The sequence below is a fragment of the Erpetoichthys calabaricus genome, chromosome 2 (assembly GCF_900747795.2).
Source record: "Erpetoichthys calabaricus chromosome 2, fErpCal1.3, whole genome shotgun sequence".
Lineage (NCBI taxonomy): Eukaryota > Metazoa > Chordata > Cladistia > Polypteriformes > Polypteridae > Erpetoichthys > Erpetoichthys calabaricus.
Window position 1 is genome coordinate 86,990,773 of NC_041395.2, and position 23,862 is coordinate 87,014,634.

The 23,862-nt window shown below is 38.7% G+C and overlaps 1 protein-coding gene across 6 annotated transcripts in view; it reads left to right on the forward strand.

Moving 5' to 3' along the window:
- Positions 1 to 1,304: 1,304 nt before the first annotated feature.
- ubap2l (ubiquitin associated protein 2-like) overlaps positions 1,305 to 23,862 on the forward strand; it is a 298,828-nt gene continuing 276,270 nt past the window's right edge. For 3 of the 6 annotated variants that reach the window (XM_051923264.1, XM_051923266.1, XM_051923265.1), the window contains exons 1-3: positions 1,305 to 1,554; positions 3,828 to 3,956; positions 10,008 to 10,085. In XM_051923264.1, coding sequence (XP_051779224.1) covers positions 3,867 to 3,956; positions 10,008 to 10,085 — 168 coding nt within the window. In that variant the 5' untranslated portion in view covers positions 1,305 to 1,554; positions 3,828 to 3,866. Of the gene's footprint in view, positions 1,555 to 3,827; positions 3,991 to 10,007; positions 10,086 to 23,862 lie in introns of those variants that run through there. The other 3 variants (XM_051923268.1, XM_051923269.1, XM_051923267.1) reach the window with 2 other exon arrangements.

Here is a 23,862-nt window from a genome sequence, read left to right on the forward strand (position 1 = left end):
TCTATGGTACCCTTTTCTTACAGAGTTAATGCCATTTTATGCTCCTTTTGACACCTCACCAGCCCTTTAACCTCTTGCTGTGACGTTAATTTGACTTATCATTTGTACACATCTGATATACTATATCAATCCCTGATTTAACCCCTCGAGATGTGTACTTTACAAACAAAAATATTTAACCCAGCATTCCATTTACATCTGTTCTGTTTTAGAAGTTATTTATTTATTTATCTATCTATTTATTTATTTATTACAGGAGAGTCAATGCCTACCCAATCATATGCATATTTTTTAGGACATGAATTTATAGGGGAACATTTCTGACAACATGAAATGAATAAATAAGTAAATATGCAACTAAATAAAAGTACTATCAAATGTGACAATAAATAAAAAATAACAAATGACACGTGAGTATAAATAATTAAATATTTTGTTATTGCCTATTTGTTTATATATTTATTTAATGATTTCTTCAATTATTTCAGTGACACATGCAAAAATGAAATAATAACTGAAATGAAAACTATCACTGTCACTTGTCAAAGCTTAGCGCAGGTTTTAGTGTGTACTATTTTTCATATCCACAATGTCGGTACAGTGAACGTAAACCTTTGGCAATCAAATGCCTCACTTACAAGGCACAATTTAGATGCAAACTTCTAATTATGAATTCACAGTTTCTTTGCACAGTAATTCTGGGCAATGTTTTCTTGCACTCACATGTGACTCACACAGTCACAACTGTAAGCATGCACATGAGCCACAGGATTTACCAAGTCAAGCAAAGTGCAGTCCTTACTAGACTCCACTCTTTCAACTTTGATTGGTGATAATGACAGTTTTCATTTCAGGACTTATTTCATGTTATGTGCAGTGTTACTGAAAAAAATATGTAAAGAAATGATTAAATAAATACATAAAGAAATAAGCAACAGAAAATGTATTTCTTAACACATTTAAATATTTATACTCACATTTTATGTTATTATTTATTTATTGTCACATTTCACACATTTATTTAAATTTGTTTGAAATGTCCCTCTATAGCAAATTGCAGTACTTGCAGAAATTCACACAGATAAAAGATCATACAGTCTCTGAGACCACAATACTGTAACTCCAATTCCATACTGTTGAGTTTGAAGCAGAACTGCATGGACTGTTCTAGTAGAGCACTGACTCATATCACATGTCGAAGGCTCGCGGGTGAAGCTGCTGTGGGGCCTCTTAACCACGTGATGCGGCCGTAAGGGTGTCAGTGTGGAAGAGATTCAGGTAAACTTCGGAGTCGCTCTCTTATTGTCTCCGCGGTTGCTTACGGCTTTTTATATTTGTTTACAAAAATTGCGCTTCGCAAATCTTAGTTCCAGCACACGTTCGCTATGAAAATACGAATGATAGATAGGGTGTTAAAAAATATTAAGTGAAACATTTTACTGGATTTATTTTATTTTTATTTTTGTTTTTGTTATTTGAGGCCTAACGGCCTAGTTGAAGCCACGGCATTGGGTTAGATGCGTCGCCGGGAGAGCGATTTCGGAAGAAGCGGGGGTAAGGGTGTTGACTCCTAAAATAAGGATTATAGTAAAACGATGGGTAGGAATTGCATGGTAAAGGACGATTTATCCATTTGGTTTATTGTGTGAATTGGTTGGCTTCATTATTTAGCGTTTTTCGGCTCTCGAGGCCGTGCTCCAACGGTTGAAATGGCTGCTGCCGGAGACCATGAGGCTATCGGGACGTAGAAGGCAATAGGCAAAAGCGGAAGCCCATCAGCCGTCGATGGAGAAAACGTGCAACAGAAAAGTAACATGTGGATGTTGTATAAAGTAGCAGAAAACTATTATTTTAATAGTTGTACAAGTCGGATTGAAGTCAGTCGGGGACAGACGCACGTTCATCAGATCTTTTTGTATTTCTCTCGTTTTTTAAAAACTTTACTATTTTTAACAGTAAATCACCTATTTTAACGCACTGAGGCCTGTTGTTTTCGTAAGTTAATATAAATCAAATGACCAGTGTAAGATCCCCGTCCTCACGTTTTAAGGGATGATGAAATTCGGGGGCGAGTTACAGTACGTAGTTAATCGATGTAAAAGCAAACGGAGTAAATAGTCTTGACCGGATATTCCGTAAAATCGCCAAGCGATAAGAAGGCAAGAATCTAGGGTTTTAGTGGATTGGTTGCCTGCCTACCATTTTTAACTTTAACATGTTGAATGAGAAGAGTCATGGAGTTTAGCTGTGCCTTTGACAAGTTCTTGGTATCCGTTTTACATTTACGTATTAAATAATTTTGAACTGTTCAGTTTGCGGTAATACGAGCGTATTTCGACGGATTTTTAAAGTACACATTGTGAGAACCGACTGAGTTGCAGATAAACTGACTTCCTTCTGAAAAAATGCTGCCAGGTTGTCAGTTGCTACTAGAAACTGAAAAGCTTGAGGATATTTTACTGGCCGATGTTTTCTGAAAAGGGATGGGCATTATTATAGACAGTTTAATGCCCAGCCTCTTGAATACAGGGAATAGACACTGATTCCTAAGAAAATTAGCTACTGCTGTATATTATCGTGAATGACATAATGTCCGAGAGGAGCATGATTTTCTGCAAAGATTTGGTGACAGAAAACGGACACTTCTAATTGGTTGATACTTTCGATAGTTCTTAGAGAGCCCATCAGGTTTCTCTCCAAGGTCCTTGTTTGCAGTCGACGAAAACTCAGGACTACATTTTCTGTAATGTTGCATGGATTGAGATTTTTATAGAACCAAAAACTAAGGACTTTAGTTGTTTTCTTGTGATATGTAAAAATATATATTTGATAAGGAATTGTTTGAGGTTTTCATTCTTTGTTACTAAAGGCTAATATAAACAAGTAGTGGTAGATCTTTTTGTTTAATCGTTTTGGTTGTTTGTATTTCCATTTAACCTTTACCATTTGATTTTTTTTTTATAAACTGTTAACACCAGTGTCTAGAAAAATTATATTTTCTGACCTTTTTTTATGGCTGTAGTACTTTACCAAGATTCAAAATGTGTATGATTTTCTTTGGACACGCCGAGTAAATAAATGAAAGTCTATCAGTGTTAGTGCACCTGCTTGGTATGTGATGTGGCAGGAGCAGCTGTCAGCTGTCCCACACCCCTGGGAGCCTGAGACTTCAGAGCTCTTGTTATGCTTGTGACAGGGATCACTGCTGGTGAGGCCTGGGATAGGGGAATCTTTTGGAGACCATGAGCATGTGAAATATTGGAGTGGACATTGACTATAGCCAGCATTTCCATTCTTTTTCTGATCTGGTAGTAGTTAAAAACTTGAATGTGGTGGTGTGCCTGTGAAGCTATGGAGGGACTGTTTTACTATAGGTACCTCCAAAAAATATCAAAAGAATCTTGATTGACATTTCATGTTTGCATGAAAACCTAGTAATACCATAGGAAGAATTATACTGGGAAAAGTAACACAAGTAATATAAATGCTTTTTTAACAGTTACATACTTTCAAAAAGTGTCATTTTTAAAGGTTCATGATACATTTTCATTCAGGAAATGGGAATATAGTCAAATGCTCAATTGTTTTTGAATAACATACAACAAAGAGTTTTTTTATAAGTTGGTTTAACATTAGATCTAGGTGCACAAATTGTTTTTGATGAATGCAGAAGTAAAGACTAAATTAGCTCACTGTACAGTATAAATAGGCTGAAATAGTACATACTGTATAAGCATATCACTTTTCGAAAAGATCTATTAGTACCTAGCTATTCTGAGTGTTAAAACAGGACTAAAAACTTTGTTTAATTATGTCATGTCTTGCAGGTGTTTCCTTGTAAATACTGTTATTTGTATATACTGTAAATGATGACATCGGTGGGCAGTAACAGAGCCCGGGGCACCTGGGAGCAGACACAGACACAGAGCCAGACACAGCACAAGCAGCGACCACAGGTACAATTGTGTGGGCCCCCTCCTTCCCTTTGCTGTGAGTGAGTAATGTTAGAATGTGCTTTTTGACAAGTGCTGTGCAAGTTCATGGATTGCAACGTTCATATCGCATAATACCCCAGCCATCATTTTTGTTGCCAAGAATGTTGTTCCAGGTTTTTCACTTTTGGTTTTAAATGTCAATTTTGGTTTTATCTGCGCACTACCTAGTACAGAAGGTAAAGTTTCAGAAGTTTTGGAAGATTGAGTGGCCAGTGCCCCGTCTGTTTTAACAAGAACAGAGGACACTGATGATATTTTAATGGAAGGGAGGTGCTTTTGTAGCAACTGTTTAAAGGTGAGAAATAGTACGCTTATAATAAACAAGTTCGAATAATTTATGCTGAATTTTAGAATGTAATGTAGCCAAAGGTGTTCCACTATGCAAAATGTTGGGAAGGTTGGTTCAGCATTGTAAAGTTGCATGAGTTGTTGTTTGTCATGATGGGTGCTGGAACTGAGTAATATTTGGAATAAAAGATATTCTAAGATCTTTCTCTGCACAATTTGGGACTCTGTGCTGAACTTGGCCAAGATAGCTTTAACATTGTGGATTTACATGCTGGACAAACATGCATTCAGTTTTATATATTGAATAAAGGAAGTAATAGGAGATGAGTAAGTGGGCAGTATAAGATACAAGAGAAAACTGAAGACAGTCTGCCTCATTAATGGCTGAAGCCTCGCTTGTCCAGTGTAGTAGCCTCCTCAGTTCCCATTTTGACATACTGTACTGCTAAACGCTCATTTTCTGCATCCTGGTACTTGGGCCTTCTCCCCAAACTTTCCTTCAGGCGGAAAGGTCCCTGTGCTGAGACACAGCTTTAGAGCACCTGCTGACATTTCTTAAGCCAAGCTCTTGATCGTTGTCTGCCTTTAGAGTCGATCCTTCTGTCGCTTCAGATGATGTAATCTAGAAATCCCTTTAGCATAACTTAGAACCTTCAACCGTAAAGAATCAGACTGCAAAATAGTCTCATGTGCTGGTGAAATTCTTACTTGCATGTCTGAATCACCTGCAACACAATGACACATTCATCAGTTACTAGTTATGATGCCATATGCAGAATCCGAAGAAGAGTATTTGCAATCTTCCCTGACTTTGCTGTTTAGATAAACTAGAACCTGCGTCTTAAAACCTCTTGCCTGTTCTCTCAACCATGCTGTCTGTCTTTTTCTCTCCCGATTATACAGTGCATCCGGAAAGTATTCACAGCGCATTACTTTTTCCACATTTTATGTTACAGCCTTGTACCAAAATGGATTAAATTCATTTTTTTCCCTCAGAATTCTACACACAACACCCCATAATGACAACGTGAAAAAAGTTTACTTGAGGTTTTTGCAAATTTATTAAAAATAAAAAAACTGAGAAATCCCATGTACATAAGTATTCACAGCCTTTACTCAATACTTTGTCAGTGCACCTTTGGCAGCAATTACAGCCTCAAGTCTTTTTGAATATGATGCCACAAGCTTGGCACACCTATCCTTGGCCAGTTTCACCCATTCCTCTTTGCAGCACCTCTCAAGCTCCATCAGGTTGGATGGGAAGCATCGGTACATAGCCATTTTAAGATCTCTCCAGAGATGTTCAATTGGATTCAAGTCTGGGCTCTGGCTGGGCCACTCAAGGACATTCACAGAGTTGTCCTGAAGCTACTCCTTTGATATCTTGGCTGTGTGCTTAGGGTCGTTGTCCTGCTGAAAGATGAACCGTCGCCCCAGTCTGAGGTCAAGAGCGCTCTGGAGCAGGTTTTCTTCCAGGATGTCTCTGTACATTGCTGCAGTCATCTTTCCCTTTATACTGACTAGTCTCCCAGTCTCTGCCACTGAAAAACATCCCCACAGCATGATGCTGCCACCACCATGCTTCACTGTAGGGATGGTATTGGCCTGGTGATGAGTGGTGCCTGGTTTCCTACAAACGTGACGCCTGGCATTCACACCAAAGAGTTCAATCTTTGTCTCATCAGACCAGAGAATTTTCTTTCTCCTGGTCTGAGAGACCTTCAGGTGCCTTTTGGCAAACTCCAGGTGGGATGCCATGTGCCGTTTACTAAGAAGTGGCTTCCATCTGGCTACTCTACCATGGCCTGATTGGTGGATTGCTGCAGAGATGGTTGTCCTTCTGGAAGGTTCTCCTCTCTCCACAGAGGACCTCTGGAGCTCTGACAGAGTGACCATTGGGTTCTTGGTCACCTACTTGACTAAGGCCCTTCACCCCCGATTGCTCAGTTTAGATGGCTGGCCAGCTCTAGGAAGAGTCCTGGTGGTTTCGAACTTCTTCCACTTACGGATGATGGAGGCCACTGTGCTCATTGGGACCTTCAAAGCAGCAGAAATTTTTCTGTAACCTTCCCCAGATTTGTGCCTCGAGACAATCCTGTCTTGGAGGTCTACAGACAATTCCTTTGACTTCATATTTGGTTTGTGCTCTGACATGAACTGTCAACTGTGGGACCTTATATAGACAGGTGTGTGCCTTTCCAAATCATGTCCAATCAACTGAATTTACCACAGGTGGACTCCAATTAAGCTGCAGAAACATCTCAAGGATGATCAGGGGAAACAGGATGCGCCTGAGCTCAAATTTAAGCTTCATGGCAAAGGCTGTGAATACTTATGTACATGTGCTTTCTCAGTTTTTTTATTTTTAATAAATTTGCAAAAACCTCAAGTAAACTTTTTTCACGTTGTCATTATGGGGTGTTGTGTGTAGAATTCTGAGGGAAAAAATGAATTTAATCCATTTTGGAATAAGGCTGTAACATAACAAAAAGTGGAAAAAGTGATGTGCTGTGAATACTTTCCAGATGCACTGTATGAAACATTTAAGTGTTAAATGTATTTTACCCAAAGTAGTAATTGCGAGTAAATGGGCAAAAACAAAATAGTAACTTGTGGTAGTGGACACATTATTGATTTATTTTGCACATCAGTTTAAAGTGTGTCACTTTTTGTACTGTAATTTTTTGCTTTATTTTTTTCAATTTCTTCTTAGAGTGTTGTATTTTCTTGAGGTATCCCTATATTTGAAAGCTCCTTATGAAGTTAATTTTATTATTTCAGGCATACGTGTCTTTAAATTGTTTGGTATTCCATTGAAATAAATGGGAGCAAATTGCCTTTATACAAGGTGGTGGCATAGAGAAAGGGGAAATTTTCAATTGATGTTCAATACACAAATAAACACATTACAAAATACATTTAATTATCAAATGTATTTACAGAATATGCAATTAATTATGGCAATCAATATTCATTTAATGCTCATTTTATGTTTTGAAGAAAATACATTGTGATGGCCTGTTGTGGAAATTCTGCCTTGCTCGCCGTAACGTCACAGGGAATACCAGCGATTTCCTCTTCAGTCATCCTTTTTAGTTCAGCAGTGGTTGTAGGACATGTGTGGTACACTTGGCTTTTAAGATGTCCCCACAGAAACAAAATCACAAACAGTGAGAACTCAGGATCTCAGAGGCCATGGAATGTCACCATTACGTGAAATGACGCACCTTCCAAACAATTGTCGAATAGCTGCCATCAATTGTCTGGCAGTATGCGAAGTGGCTCCACCTGGGGACATTTTTTTTTTTTTTTTTTTTTTTTTAAAGGCTTAACCCTATTCTTTGAAATTTTGCATCCATAATGAAATTGCATGAGTAGACGGGACATGATTCTGACATCCTAACTGGTAATGACATCAAAATTCCCTTTGCGCGGCAGTCACACTATCACCATTCTTATAAAAGGCTTTCACAGCGAACACTTATTGCACACCACTACACTGCTCCATTAAATCTAATAGCAAGGGGTTCTAAATGAGGTTGCATTGGTCCCAAACAACTGCAGACACCTCAGAGTCACCAACACCTAGTTCCAAATTTGCAGTTTCCGTGTGCCACCCTGAGTTTTTTTTTTTTTTTGTTTTTTTTTGTCTACATGATAATATACTACTACTATTTTGTGGCTTTGTTTTTTTTTTTTATTTATTTTTTTGTCTGCATGATAATATGCGACTACTATTTTTTGGATAGTGTTCAGAAGCTTGTGAAAAAGCTATCTGTATGCTCTCCTCATTTTGGTTTTATTTGGGCAATTTGCATTACTCGTACATCCCGAAGATGTTGCCATTAGTTTAATTGGCATTTTTAAATGAACTTCGGGTATATATTTTGGGTACTGCCCTGTAATGGTTTGGCACCACTTCCAAATTATTTGTTTTTGCTCTGTCCGATGTGGATGTGACTCTGCAATGAACGTTAAAGAAGAAATCCTAACATTATAATTCCTTATTGTGGTCCACAAGAAGCATTTTCTAAGTTGCAAAAAGTTTACAAGTGGCACTACCTTTACTAAGAACATTTTCCATTGTGTTGAGTTGAAGAGAACTATCTTAGTAAAGTAAACCTTAGTGCTCCATGTGTTTGATGGTACAGGTAGTCCCCAAGTTACGGACATCCGACTTACAAACGGGGCCGCAGCTGCTCCTTCATCTGTCTAGGGGACGTGACGCAGGCTCCTTAGTAACTGTCATCATCGGCCTGGGGACACTGCAAGCGGTGGCTGAACGGAGACGATTTTGCTGCTTGCGCTGTGTAGTGTCCGTGTGGCGGCTCCTGCTTCCATTCATTCTCAGTGGGTGTCTGGATGCATGGCAAGCAGTGACCCAGGGTCCATAGTCACCGGGGCCACAGCTACTGCTCATGTACAGGACGGAGGCTTGATGGGGCGTTTCAGTGCCCGCCCACCACACAGCCTTGCAGTGTCCCTCGAACGGCTGCCTCGTTCATTCTTGGTGGGCAGCTGGTGATGCTGTAAGCGGTGACTTGGTTATGACTGAACAGAGGCCATTGAGGGTGAATAGGGCGGCGTGGGGCGGCATTGTAATGTGCCTCGGGTGGCTGCCTGTTGAATGGGGTCGGTGATGGGCGATTCACTACCTGCCTTTGACCGCACCGTTCGTTCTCGGTGGGCAGACGCTGCAGGCAGCATACTGTGGTGGGCGGGTGGTGAACTGCTCCTCGCCGCCCCCATTCATTCATAATAGCAAGCCTGCTTGTACTGTTACGTACATAGCAGGAAGTTGTCTCTCGTTCGTACACCAGACGTGCTGACGAGGGGTGCCTTCCTGCTGTGATAGCGTGTACAGTGCTGTGCAGAAGAGCTCATCTTAACCTTTTGTCTTCACCCTTCAACAATGTCTCTGAAACACAAATCTGATGCAAGTGCTGGTGATACAGTAAAGAGAAAAACCATCACCATGGAAAATAAAGTAGAAATAATAAGGTCAAAGAGAGGTGAAACTCCCATCATTCATTGGCAGAGCACTTGGTTACAGTCGGTCAACAATAGCATTTTATTAAAATAATGTACCTGTTAAAGTAATGAATCAACAGTATACAAAATATTTCACATTTGCATAAGACCGATATTTAATTAAGAGAAATAGTCCTAGAATTGTGTATTTTTTGTTTTAGTCTCTAAATGTCAGTCTGATGATAAGGTCAAGTTGGCCAGAGTGGACCGAAAAAACAAATGGGGGAGAAAAAAAAAAAAACAACCAGAATCATTCTACCAAACATAAGTGGTTTTAGTAGTTGAAGTCTTTGATGCTTATTGATAATTGTGGTGCCTGTGCTACTATTACTTAAACATCTGTCCTTGGCAATGATTAACACCTTAATGTTCTTGAAAATTAAAGCGAGGGCCTGACCTTTACATTTTTAATTCCATACGCTTTAACATCCTTCTTAGTTGTTAAGGGTGTGTTTTAAATTGAGCAAAGATACCACATCAGTATTTGGGGCTTAGATATTGATTTAATTTTAAGTGGTTAAAATTACTAAGGTGCATTTTAGTTGTTTATGAAGCCCTTTTGAATACAAAGTATTAATGATTTTCATGTTCTTTAAGTTAATTTTAAAGCTATGTTTTGCTTCTCCTTTGGAGAGTTTCTACTAGAATATTGGGAAAACTTAATTTTGTTTTGTATCCCCTACCCATCTGCAGGCGACTGCTGAGCAAATTAGACTTGCACAGATGATTTCGGACCACAATGATGCAGATTTTGAGGAGAAAGTCAAACAGGTAGGTTGGGTTATAAATAAAGCAATTTAAAGATTAGTAATTATGTAATGTACTAATAATTTATTTAAAAGGCTGTGAACTGAAAGTGCTGTATTGCCTCTGTTCCCCAAGTTCCATCTTTTTCCCAGTTTCTCTGCTTGCTTTATGCTTGTATTGGACTTTTGTGACATTTCTGTTTTTAATTTACCCATTAGCATTGTTCAGACTCAGAGTTCTGTTCATTTATGGGTATTCTCAAGTCTGTCTCAAGGGAGGAGAGAGGACTATAGTGGACTGCAATCTACTAGATAAAATACCTACATGCTATAAAGAAATCATGAATATTTCTGTGTATTTTGCCACTTTTAAGCAACTCATTAATATACATAAGTGGGACTAAGCTTTCAACTAAAACACAGTTGCGTGTAAACGAGAAGATGTAAAGCCAGCTTTAGAAGAAACTGAAACATTTGTTGAATGAAGCAACAACAATGCCAATGTAAATTGGCCATAGGTGTTGATAGTGAACCTGATGCTTGCAGCACTGTACAACCAAATTACCCTGGTGAATTAATTTGCATAATACTGTGGTGGGGTGCAATTAGCTGTGTGGCAAAATTATTGTGATCAAGTAGAAAGACCGACATTAGCCCCCAAAGGGTGGTTTACAGTTGCAGTGTTAACAATGCAGCAACTATATTGTAGTTTTTTTCAGGGGAAATGTGAAAGTTGCAAAGCCGTGTGCTGGGGTAGCCTACATTAACACACATGCTCCATTAATGTAGATCAGGCATGGATATTCTAGTCTCTGATGCTAAAGCATCATAAAAAAAAAACATGCTTCTACTGCCCTTATTCTGACTTTGGGCTATCTGTTGGTGACTGATTTTAAGTGTTTTACATGAAGGATGAGCAATGAATCTGCATCAGTACACCAGTGGATTCTTGAAATAACAAAATATAAATAACTTTCCTACAGCATTTATGTTGACGTGTTTCTGTTATAGTTAACATTTTTCCTTGATGAATAAAAGATTTTTAACTAGTTTTTCCTGGGGTATACCTAACACTAAGTAGTGCAAAGAGATATACATGTAAAAGAATAACATACCTGACATACTCTATACTGATTATATATTATGAAAATTCTGTTTTCTGGAAAGGGGTGAGAAAATAATTTGTCCAAATGGATTCTTTTTAAGAAGATAAATGTTCTTTTCTTGCAAACTGATTTGCTTACCTTTCCTAAAGGCAAGTTAAGGTTACTTTAAAAGAAGTAAAGTCGGTCACGTGTATCAAATTAGTATATGCTAAAATAAACGTTAATTACCTAGGAGATTTGTTTAAAAGTAATCTTTTAAGATGAACAGAAGGAAATCAGAAAGAGAATTACTACTCTTATTAATATAGATTTGGATATAGTATTACTTTTGTATACAAGTTTTAATGGTACATAGTGGTTTGCATTTTGATTTTTTGTGGTATTTGTGAATGTGTACAAAAAGCGGAGTCTATCTATATGAAGAGTCTCATCAGGCTGTAAGACAGTGGGGCCTTCTTCAGGGCATTTTTCAACAGAGTTAATCTGGTCTCAGTACATTAACCGTGGTGTCTCCTGGTTATTGAATGTTACTGCTCAAGCTGTGGTATGCATTTATGTTACACAATTGTGTTCCACCATTCATTATGGTAAAGTTTTGGTTTACACCAATGAAAGTCAATTTTGTAGTATTCTTTGCTTTGATCAAGGATCTTTGTCATTCCAACATCCACATGCAGAAAAGAAGTTCTGTACACAGGACCTGGTAATTAAACAGTGCCCAAGATAACCCCATACAAAAAGTTCACAATACAAAGTAGCCCCTTAATCCTAAAGCTTCGTGGTAAAGGTATCACAGATAAACAGAATAAAATAGAACAAAATAACATACGTAAAGTACGAAAACTTCAGTGGTGCCTCGTACTTCAAACCATTCTAACTTTGAACATTCCGGATTTTGAATGCTAAATTAGAGAGAAATTTGATTCAGTATTCAAATGATGCTTCTCCGTTCAGCCTGAGTGTGCAGTGAAAACATGCTTGCATAATCTCTTGCATTAAGCTTGTTTTCATTGCTTTTATTGCTTTGTTTGCTGTTTGGTTTTATAAATGTATGTATGTATACAGTCATATGAAAAAGTTTGGGAAGCCCTCACAGCCTGCATAATAATTTTCTTTCAACAAAAAAAGAGAACAGTGGTATGTCTCATTTCCTAGGAACATCGGAGTACTTGGGTGTTTTTCAAACAGATTTTTAGTGAAACAGTATTTAGTTGTATGAAATTAAGTCAAATGTGAAAAATTGGGGTACCCTTGTGATTTTGCTGATTTGAATGCATGTAACGGCTCAATACTGATTACTTGCAGCACCAAGTAATCAGTATTGAGGTGGATTAGCTTATTAAGCCTTAAACTTCATAGACAGGTGTGTCCAATCATGAGAAAAGGTTTTTTTTTTTTTTTTTCTTCCAGGGCTGAATATTTTTCCAAAAACTAACATTTCTTAAAAAAGAACACAAAGCAATTGCTTTAACATATCAAATCAACAAAAAATATTTACTTTTGACAAATGTTACTGTCTTGCATGTTGTATGAGCCTGCATACTATATGATTTCACATACATTTTACACAGCAAAGTCTGATCTCGCTCAAAGCAGCCAATTTCAGTCATTGCCACATTGCACTGCTTACAATATGTGTTGCTTTGGTGCCTACTTTTCAATTGTCTGTTGCTGCACTTTCTCACATATATTGTTAGTGTGTACTGTAGAGAGACAAGTCGCCCGTTTGCCATCGTGCCTTGCCACTGCCACCAAGTTTTCTGCCCGTATGAAAACCGTATTGTCACCTCTTTTCATCTTCAGCCTGTCTGGTTTCAACTGTGAAGCCATGTGTCTCCTGTTCACCCTCACTGTGCCACAAGCTCCAATTCCTCTGCTCTGTAGCTCCATGAACAATTCTGGGCATGTATAAAAATTGACCAAATGTACACAACATGACCCAAATGTTGATAGCCCTGAAGCAGCTCCAGCACAACCTTACTTGTCAAGGGACAGTTCTCTCTTTGAAAGAAATACTTTCCTGTATATGTAATTACTTTCAGGCAGAAACCAGTGTTTGCTTCTGCCAGTACAAAATCCTTTATGCCATACTTTGTGGGCTTGTCTGGCATATATTTGCGGAAAAAAAAGGTGTCCCTTTTATTTTATCATAGATTCATGCAGACACAAATCACGGCCAGACTGATAAAATTGTTTATAAGTTGGTTCCACAATGTCAAGCAGGGGCTGAACTTTATGCATTGTGTTATAGCCTGACTCACCCCTTGGGATTTGCTTCTGTTTATTACAGAAGTGAATAAAACTTTGCAGCATCACGTACCTATCATCACGCTGCATAACCTGTCCAAAGCCACCAGGAGACAAAGCACGTTTGGACCAATGCTCCCTGAAGTTATATCACCAGTTCTGTCCCATCTCTATTTGTAATGCCACAACACCCTTGATCTTGTCTTTTGTTGTGGGTTTCTACTTTGAAAAACGAGAATGCGATGCAAGCGCAGCCCGAGATTCAAAAAATTTCTCTGCCTACCTGTTTGTCTCGTCTGACAGTAGCTGATAAGCAGCATCAGGAGAGAGCAGCCTGAAGTAGTCCAGCAGCTGGTGATCTGTCGTGTCCAACAGCAAGCCGTGCTGTCTTGTGAAGTCCGGTAGCCAGTTCGGCTCCCACGGATCAATGTCTGGGTATTCCTCCCACATGAACCTTGCCGTAGATGCATCGGCTGTGCGAATGCGCTCAGCTGGCAGTGGATCAGCTGGCGCAGCATCGTCTGGTGTCCGATCAGCTGATGCCGGCTTCTCACTCTCTTGCTCGATCTCCTGATCACTGTCAATAAAATCTGATCCTGAAAAATCAGAGTCCGACTCGGTGATAATGCACAAAACATCGTCTGCCGAGTGTTTTCTTTTCTGCACTCGCTTCGCTCCCTTGTGACATGTCGATGCCATCTTGCCTTTGTTTACATTTCGCAACTCATGCACACGCAAGGATTAGTTGCTGAGTAAATGAGTCTAGCATTCCTCCAAGCACAGAGGGAATGCCTGTGACGTGACAGTGAGTTTTGTTGCCATTAATAGCTAATTGTCGCCCTATATCCCTGGATGTCGACTTTTGTCGACATTCGCCCTCAACCCCTCCTGTCGACAAAAGTTGACATCCGCCCTAAAAGAGTTAAACTGTCAGTTTCAACTGTAAGGAATGTAATCAGGAAATGGAAGGCCACAGCACAGGCACAGTTGCTTTTAAACCCAGGTCTGGCAGGCCAAGAAAAATACAGGAGCGGCATATGTGCAGGATTGTGAGAATGGTTACAGACAACCCACAGATCACCTGCAAAGACCTGCAGGAACATCTTGCTGCAGATGGTGTATCTTGCTGCAAATGGTGTATCTGTACATCGTTATACAATTCAGCGCAATTTGCACAAAGAACATCTGTATGGCAGAGTGATGAGAAAGTCGCTTGTTGTATGCAAATGCTAATTTAGACGAGTCAGATTCATTTTGGAACAAAGTGCTTTGGACTGATTAGACGACAATTGAGTTATTTGGTCATAAAGTGCTTTGCATAGCGGAAGAACAACACCGCATTCCAAGAAAAACACCTGCTACCTACTGTCAAATTTGGTGGATGTTCCATCATGCTGTGTGGCTAGTTCAGGGACTGGGGACCTTGTTAAAGTCGAGGGTCGGATGAATTCAACCCAATATCAACAAATTCTTCTTGATAATGTTCAAGCATCAGTCACAAAGTTGAAGTTACGCAGGGGTAGGATATTCCAACAAGACAATGATCCAAAACACAGTTCGAAATCTACAAAGGCATTCATGCAGAGGGAGAAGTACAATGTTCTGGACTGGCCATCACAGTCCCGTGACTTGAATATCATTGAAAATCTATAGAATGATTTGAAGCATGCTGTCCATGCTCAGCAGCCATCCAATTTAACTGAACTGGAGAGATTTTGTATGGAAGAATGGTCAAAAATACCTCTATCCAGAATCCAGACACTCAAAGGCTATAGGAGGCGTCTAGAGGCTGTTATGTTTGCAAAAGGAGGCTCAACTAAGTATTAATGTAATGTCTCTGTTGGGGTGCCCAGATGTATGTACCTGTCTAATTTTGTTATGATGCATATTTTCTGTTAATCCAATAAACTTAATGTCACTGCTGAAATACCACTGTTTCCATAAGGCAGCGGTTCTCAGTGTGGAGCAAAGTAACAAAGAAAGGGGGTGCGAAGATGTGAAAAAAGAAAACGAATCGAAAATATGAAAAACCAAAACAAATTAACTTAAACTACATTCTGATACTAGAAAAATAGTTAGATAAATGTAGATAAAAATTAAGTAGGTATAATAAAATTGGCAACTTTATATATCATTAATTAAAAAAGAACAAATTGGTATTAGTGGGCTTCTTTCAAAAAACCATTAAGGGGCGCGATTAAAACTGTTATGAAAACTTGGGTCGCAGAAACTTAAAGGTTGAGAAACGCCGCCATAAGGCATGTCATATATTAAAAGGAAGTTGCTACTTTGAAAGCTCAGCCAATGATGAACAAAAATACAAAGAATTAAGAGGGGTTCCCAAAATTTTTCATATGTGTATGTGTATTATATACTAGGGGGATTCGCTCGCCAACCTGCCACTCACTTCGTGTCTGTGCCGCTTGCGTATGTGGATTTCACTTTCACCAAACAACAAATCTTTTAATTCTCACGGATGCCTCTTTATTGGGAAGAAACACTACTTTTCCCTGATGGCAACACAAATTAGACGATCCTACATCAACTCTTTTATTTTTTATTTCTGGCCCCAAGCGTGGTTAAATCTCTTGGCACACAGTCTCGTCTCGCGGGATGTGAAAGTATCTCTCTGAAAAAGTCACGTCTCATCCCAGGCTAAAAAGTCTCGTCTCATTCTAGGATTTTTAAAATTTATATATGTAAAATGTCTATATCTATAAATTATGGTGTCCACACAAGACATCACCACTCCTCACTAAGGTACAGTAAATGCAATTTTCATTATATAGTTTTTATGTATTCTCATGTTTTAATTTATTATTTAGGGTATGTCATTCCTACTTCAAAATTTCAGAGTTCAAATGGCTTCCTGAAGTGAATTAAGTTTGAAGTATGAAGCACCACTCTATAGTTAAAATAAATATTATAGTATGCTCTGTTATTAGCATCAAGTAAAAAAGAGGTAACAGCAAATAGTTGGCTATGAGTATGTTGGTAAAGACTAATTTTAGTTACATTCATAAATGCAAATACATAAAAAGATTTACTGAAATTAACACCAAGTTAGTGTCATTTAAAAAAAAAAAAAAAAAAAAAAAAAAAAAAAAAAATTGGCTTAGGTGCATTACCTTTACACACCAAAAAAACATTTATCTCACAATACTATTTATACAGTGAATCTTGCTATGTTAGAACAATTGTCCTGAGAAATTAGGTTGTCTAAAACAAGATCAAGATGAGATTTGAAGGTCCCCAACGCCTTATAGTCCTCCACACTACTAGTTACTCTTTGTCTATAGTTTTGTGTGAATAAAAGATTTTTAACATTGGTAAAAATTCTGTACTAAACAAGTTCTCAACAATGCACTTACTGTTGTTTCCAAATTTATTTTAAAGTTACAGGTTGGCTCCACGGAATTTGTTTTCTTTTTCTTCAAATGAACTCTATTCAAACTTGTACAAAAATATAAAGAACTTAATTAGAAGGCAAAGGTTTTATTACCAACAGTAACTCTGTCAAAATGTAAAGAAGCTGTTAATCACTTTTTCACCAGCAACATAACTAAAAGCATCCAGTTGAATGAGAGTTCACCACGCATTTTGGGCTCAGAAGCACATATGCCACAAATGTTTTTTTTGCACTGTCTGTGCTTGTTGCATACAACACATTTGGTAAGTCATGACAGTTTTTGCTCAGTGGTTGGCTGAATGTTCGTGCATTGCTGTTCCAACAGTCATGACAAGTCGGACACCTTATAATGAAGAATCTCCTTTGAGGTAGTGATCTGCAGGTGTCAGTGTTTATAGGTTTGGTGTCATCCAATTGATTATCACTTTCTCAGTCACTATCATTTTCATCAAAATATTCATCTTGCAATAAATTTAGTAGTTTTGAAACATCTGCAGCTTTATACCTTTATCACAATGACTTAACTATGAACTGTCTATTTATAGCACTATTTTCTGCAAGCTGTTGCCACCAAAACAAAATCCAATAGCTATCCACTAGATGGCATCACTATAGTAGATAATTGAGATGCAGCAGCAAGCTGGCTGTATCTATAGTGGCTTTATACTGATTTTTGTGCTCCATTTACCTCAAATGTCAGTAGTAGGAATAACGTTACACCCAAGCAGACAGTGTTCCCGTAAAACATATTTAGAAAACCAATATGGATGCATCCAGGAAAACCTTTTGTTGTACTATTGGAATAAGTAGCATTTGATGATGAAATAATGCATTTTGCATATCCTAACAATATAGCAGCAAGTCCACAGATAGAAGTTGGGCAGTACTGTGTGTATGACTGATTTAATGAGACACAAATAGACAGAAGTGCTAATAAACAGCATCATACTACAGCTTTTAATAAAGTTCATGGTGTAAATTGACATGTTGTGATGATCTGTAGTTGGACAAACTCGTTTTTTTGTTTCATTCACGACTAGAATGATCCTTTTTCCCCCATTTGTAGCAAAATCTTTTGTTTTGAAAGGGGGAAAAAATTGAGCTCATTTAAGTAATTTCTACTGAAACTTGACCTCAAGGTAGAAAAACATAGTGATAAAAATTACTGATACTAGAGTCTGTGGATATGAGAAAGGAAATCATAACTATTGGCCCAGATTTATTTTTTGATGTTGGATGTTTTAGGAGTATGGTGATACTTTAATTGTAAAACATGTCTTTATGGGAACTTGTGTTCATATGGTGTGTGCATTTGTGGGATATGCCTGTCCACGGAAATGACATAGGGCAAAAACAGAGCAAACAGTGGAACTGGGTATTAGTGAGATCTGTTTTACACTGAAAATTTGACCATTAATTAACTTGCAATGCAAACCCTGAAAACTGTTACTTAAAAATGCAAACTAGAATATCAAATAATTTATCAAGACAGACTCTAGATAGATGCTGTTAGAATCATTTACAGTAAAGTTTTTGTATCCCATGTTTTAAAGAATTGCTTCTATCCAAATTTTTTTTTTTTTTTTTTTTTTTTTTTTTAAGTACTAAATTCGGGTTGTTTCATCTGAGGTAGCCTAGGGTACAGTACTGAATTTAAGCAGCTAACTCTTGAGTTACACTTTAGAAGGCAGTGGAAACTACTGCTCTGTGCAAGCTTGTCTTGGCATGGTATAATAGTGGAGAAACAAATTTTGAAAAATATATTCTTTCAAACTCAGTTTGGTCAGTTAAAACTTGTAATAAATCATAGCGTGCAATCACAATAGTATACTTTTCACTTTAGGTAGTAAATAACCGTAAAGTAAGTTGTGTTACTTGTCTTTGTTTTCAATGTTAGAATTTAAACCTTGGATTCTGTGTTGCTAGCATATGCATTTCTGTTGTGCCAGCAAGTGTTTCCAGTTTTTGTTGGTTAAATGTTTGCTTTTATTTCTTATTGCTTTTCTAAAGTACAAACCCAATTTCCTGTGTTCTTCAATGTTGAGAGTTAAAGTATAGTTGGAACAAGTAAGCTTTTAGTTTTTGGTTCAATATCGTATCGTCTTTCTTGGAAAATCAGACATGCTTTATAAAATATTTTAACATTATGTACAAGTGTAAATAATTATTGCACAGCCACCAAATTACTTGGTCCTCTTTATCTTCTCTGAAGTCGTTAAGTATGAAGTATAAGGTTATGTTAAACTGAGTAGTTTAATACCTTGTTAGTATCAAACAAACTAGCCAAAATCCATGGTTATTTAGGCACTAGTAATGGTGCAGTGCACGATAATGTGCAGTGAATACATGTGAATTGAGCATTCATAGTTTTCATACTCTTTCTCTGTACGTTTAGCATTCGTTTCCTCAGAGGTTGATGTGCTTGCTGATTCCTGAGCAGCTCTTCACCCTGGCGCCCCAGTTCTTCTCTTCTTTCATTGAAATCTTTTCGCGTTAAAACTGATTAAGTCAGTGTTTGTGTTGCAATTATTTAGTGTGTTTTCTTAAATTTTTCACTTAAACTGGCACTTAAGTGTTCAGTCTGCCGCCCTGCTGGCCACTGCCAAGAGTTGATTCTACAATAAAATAAAATTAAAATATAAAGAGGAATAACCTTGGAGGTCAATCATCACCCTGAAAGCGGATAGTAGACTTCATGTAATATGTGTACCAAATTTCAGATCAATAGTTCAAATGGTTTGTGAGCTACAGGTGATTTTAAAATCCTGGACAGACACGAACAGCCATGGTAGCATGCTTTATTTATATATACAATCTATCCAATAAGACAGCGGGGCAGCAAAACATTCAGTCTTGTGAAAGAATTGAGCACATACAGATCCAGGGTCTCATATAAAGCATATAAGGACAATACGTTTTAAATGAAACGTCGACAAATAAGCAAAGAAGAAAGCAGCGCAGAGAAAAGAGACTCAGAAGCGTTGGGGGGGGGGGGGAAGAAAATCTAGGTACAAATTCAGAAAATTAGACAAGTAATTATCAGCCCGTAACAAGTGGAATTGAAACAAAGCACGTCCAATCGGGCTCAGGTATCAAAAGACAAAGTAGAACTTCATAAACACGTTCACAAACGTTGGCGCTATACACATGCAGAGCAGATTATGAAAGCAGTGCAATTCGAAAGGCTACAAAAAAAAGCGCGATTCAGATGTGGAGAAAGTTAAAGAATATGAAAGTATAAAAAAAAAAAAGAAAAGATCAAAGTAGTGCAAACAAATGGAAATTAATCATCAAAAAAGGGAAAATAGTCACCACGGAGCAAGTGTCATTGGGGGGAAAAAAAGCAGGACAAAGCGAGGTCAGAGATAAGACAGAGTAGAAAAAAAGGAAAACGTCAAAGAGGTTACAAAACAAAAGGGCCAAACACATGCAGAGCAGGTTAGAGATAATTCAGGATAGGTTTCTCTGTTTGGAATTTCATCACAGACAAAGCGATCTACATCATCAGTAGTTAATAATTTTTTTTGCAAAGTAACCAATAAATGCATGTGAGGTAAAACACGTTTTTTGAAATTCTCTGACTTAAACTTCAAAGCCATACAATATTTACATACTTCTGACATATCACCTGTGTCCATATATTCGATCTGTATTCGCCTTTTAGTTATTTCTCCGAGTAATTTTTTTTTTTTTTTTTTGCACTAATGCGATGTTTACTTTTTTTTGACACTTTCGTTTTTTTTCTGCTTTCATATTCTGTATCTTGCTCTGCATGTGTTTCGCGCCTACGTTTTTTGGGGTCTTCTGAATTCCAGTTTTCATTATCTCTAACCTGACAGTCATTAAACACATGTCTCACTGACCTCATTTAAAAGATTCAACATATTTGGACTCGAAAGATTCCAAATATTTTTACGTAAGTTCTGAAAAAGAAGTGAAACTAATGAAATATAGCAACAATTCAAAGAAAAAAAATAATCTTAAGTGTGTCCGGAAAACCAAACACGGGGGTTGGTGAGCAAAGCAAGCAGGGGCAAAGTTCCCTAGTGTGTGTATATGTATATATCCTCTTTAATAAAATCCGTGTGTGCATCCAGGTGTCCGTGTGTGTGTCTTCTGGTGAAGTGCGCATGCGCGAGGCACAGTGCGATGCACGCTATTACTGTCAGAGAAAGTTACAGGCATTTTACGGAAATACAAACCAGTATTACTGCGAGAGGAAACTAAAGGTACACAATACAGTGACGCATATTATAGCCACATACAAGCCAGTATTACTGTCAGAGAAAATTAAAGGCATATTACCGACGCGCGCGCCTGTATTACCGCCAGAGAAAATTAACGGTATATTACGGATGTATAAGCCAGCAGACGTACAAGACCGTATTACTGTCACAGAAAATTAAAGACACACAATACACGGTGGCAGCCCACGATGAACGGTCAGCTCAGCAAGTAAACATCAACAACAGAAAGGCTGAAAGACAAAATAAAATACGACCAACAAAAAGAATGAGGTCAAGGTCCCTTGCCATTTAATATAGACTGTTCCTAGTAATGTTTATGCACTACTGTTTTAGCGCCCGTTATTGTAACAGGCTTAATGACTAGTATATAATATGATGGTAATCCATATTACTAAACGAGAATGGTAAACCGGATGGACGCAGGGACATGGGCCGTGGACGCAAAAGACGTAGTGCCCAGGCGCCACACAAAGCCCCCCTCCAAGCAACAGAAAATAAGAAATGAGGCGCCGCGCCCATAGCACACAGAAAAAAGGAGTCGGACGCCAGCGCCACACGAAGCCCATGGCACACGAAACGGAACACACACAAAAAAGAGGATTGAGACCCACGACGCACAAAGCCCCCCTCCACTAACAGAAATAAGAAATGAGGCGGCGCGCCCCTAGAACACCAAAAACAAAGGAGTCAGACGCAAGCGCCACATAGCACACGAAACGGTACGCACACAAAAAAGAGGATTCAGACCCACGACACACAAAGCCCCCCTCCACTAACAGAATTAAAAAGTGAGGCAACGCGCCCCTAGCACACAAAAAAAAGTCAGACGCGAGCGCCACACACAGCCCATTGCACACGAAACAGGACAGACTACGGACATAGCAGACGAAACGTACACAAAAAGGAGGATTCAGACCCACGCCACACAAAGCCCCCCTCCACTAACAGAAATAAAAAATGAGGCAACACACCCCTAGCACACATAAACAAGGAGTCAGACACAAGCGCCACACAAAGCCCATAGCACACGAAACGGGACAGACTACGGATTTCACACACTAACATAAATAAGAAATGAGACACAAAGCGCCCCTCCACTAACAGAAATATGAAATGAGGCAACGCGCCCATATCACACAAAAACGAGGAGTCAGACACACACCCCAAAGTGAAACGGGACAGACTTAGGACTCAACACATGGTCATCCATCGAGCCCGAGATTGAGGCTCAAAAACGGAAGAGCAACCAAAAGCGAACACTCGAGATCATACAAAAAATCCACACATATAGACAACACAACGTATTTGAATCTGATTATCCCCGCCTAACAGTGAAACGGGACAGTCTAAGGAGTTCACAAATCGAGCCCGACATGGTACTGAAAAAGAGGACTCACCCCCCCACAACACAGTTAAACGGAACAGACTACGGAGTCCTCGAAGGGTCACACATCAAACCTAACGTATTACAGAAAGCGATTTGTGTTTCGGAAAACGGCAGATACTACGACAGAAGCATTCGCCTACAACTCGCATCTGAAATCAACATACAGACTATACAGCACATTCCACGCACTTCTAAAAAAAAAAAAAAACACACGCCAACAAACGACGTCATACATAAACAAGAAGACACCGGACTACAATACATATACAGGCGCGACACCTCATGGGTAATCCATATTACTAAACGAACAGTCCGTATTAAACATACGTCATCTGAACACGTTCAAACTATGCAGCATAGGTGGATCTCATTACAATGATGCACTATTAACCGTACAACCACAGAAAAGGCTCTATATTAACAGTGAGTGCAATCCTCCTTATTACTTATCCATATTACTAACGATAAAGAACAAACAAGTCATGAATTCACGATCACGGGTACAAAACGATACGGCTCGAATAACGGGACCACAAACACGAACCCGCATGAAAAAAAAACAAACTTCCGCGCCTACAACACGCTTCTGAAACCGCGGAAGAAAAAATGTCTCGGCTCCAAAAACGCAAAGCTCAACTAACAGTTACAGAAACGAGCCCAGATGGACAGACACAATGAACGTAGACGCATGCAGCGCGCGTCTCAAAGTGCTGAAGCGAAACAGGCACGGGTTCAAAACGAAAGAGCTCGAGTCACAGATACAAAAACGGGAGCGAAGGGACAAAATAAATGAATGCAGACGTCTACAACGCGCATCTGAAATGCCGGAAAACAAGCAGGCAAGGCTCCAAAAAGAAAGCTCGACTGACCGAGATACAAAAACGGGCCAGGCTCAATACAAACAATGAACGCCGGAAACTACAACGGGCTTCTCCCACAACACAAGCAAAGCGATGCCACAGAAGACGACAGCCCCATACCCAAATGCTTCTTTCTTGACGGCCCTGGAGGAAGCGGAAAAACATACCTTTATGAGACACTTATACATTTCTTTACTGCAAAACAACAGTTAATTATCGCATCAGCTACAACCGGAGTGGCAGCTGATTTGTTAATAAATGGTCGCACATGTCACTCCTTATTCAAAATACCGGTCCCAATCACAGAGACATCGGTATCCACTATGAAAATGAACAGTAACAATGCACGTGACATCCGTCTTGCAAAACTGTTAATTATAGATGAATGTACAATGGCATCCAGTCACTTACTCAACACCATTGATAAACTTCTACAAACGTTGATGAATAATAATATTCCCTTTGGAGGAAAGGTACTTTTATTAGGAGGAGATTTTAGACAGTGCTTAGCTATTGTTCCACATGCCATGCGCTCGGCTATTGTTC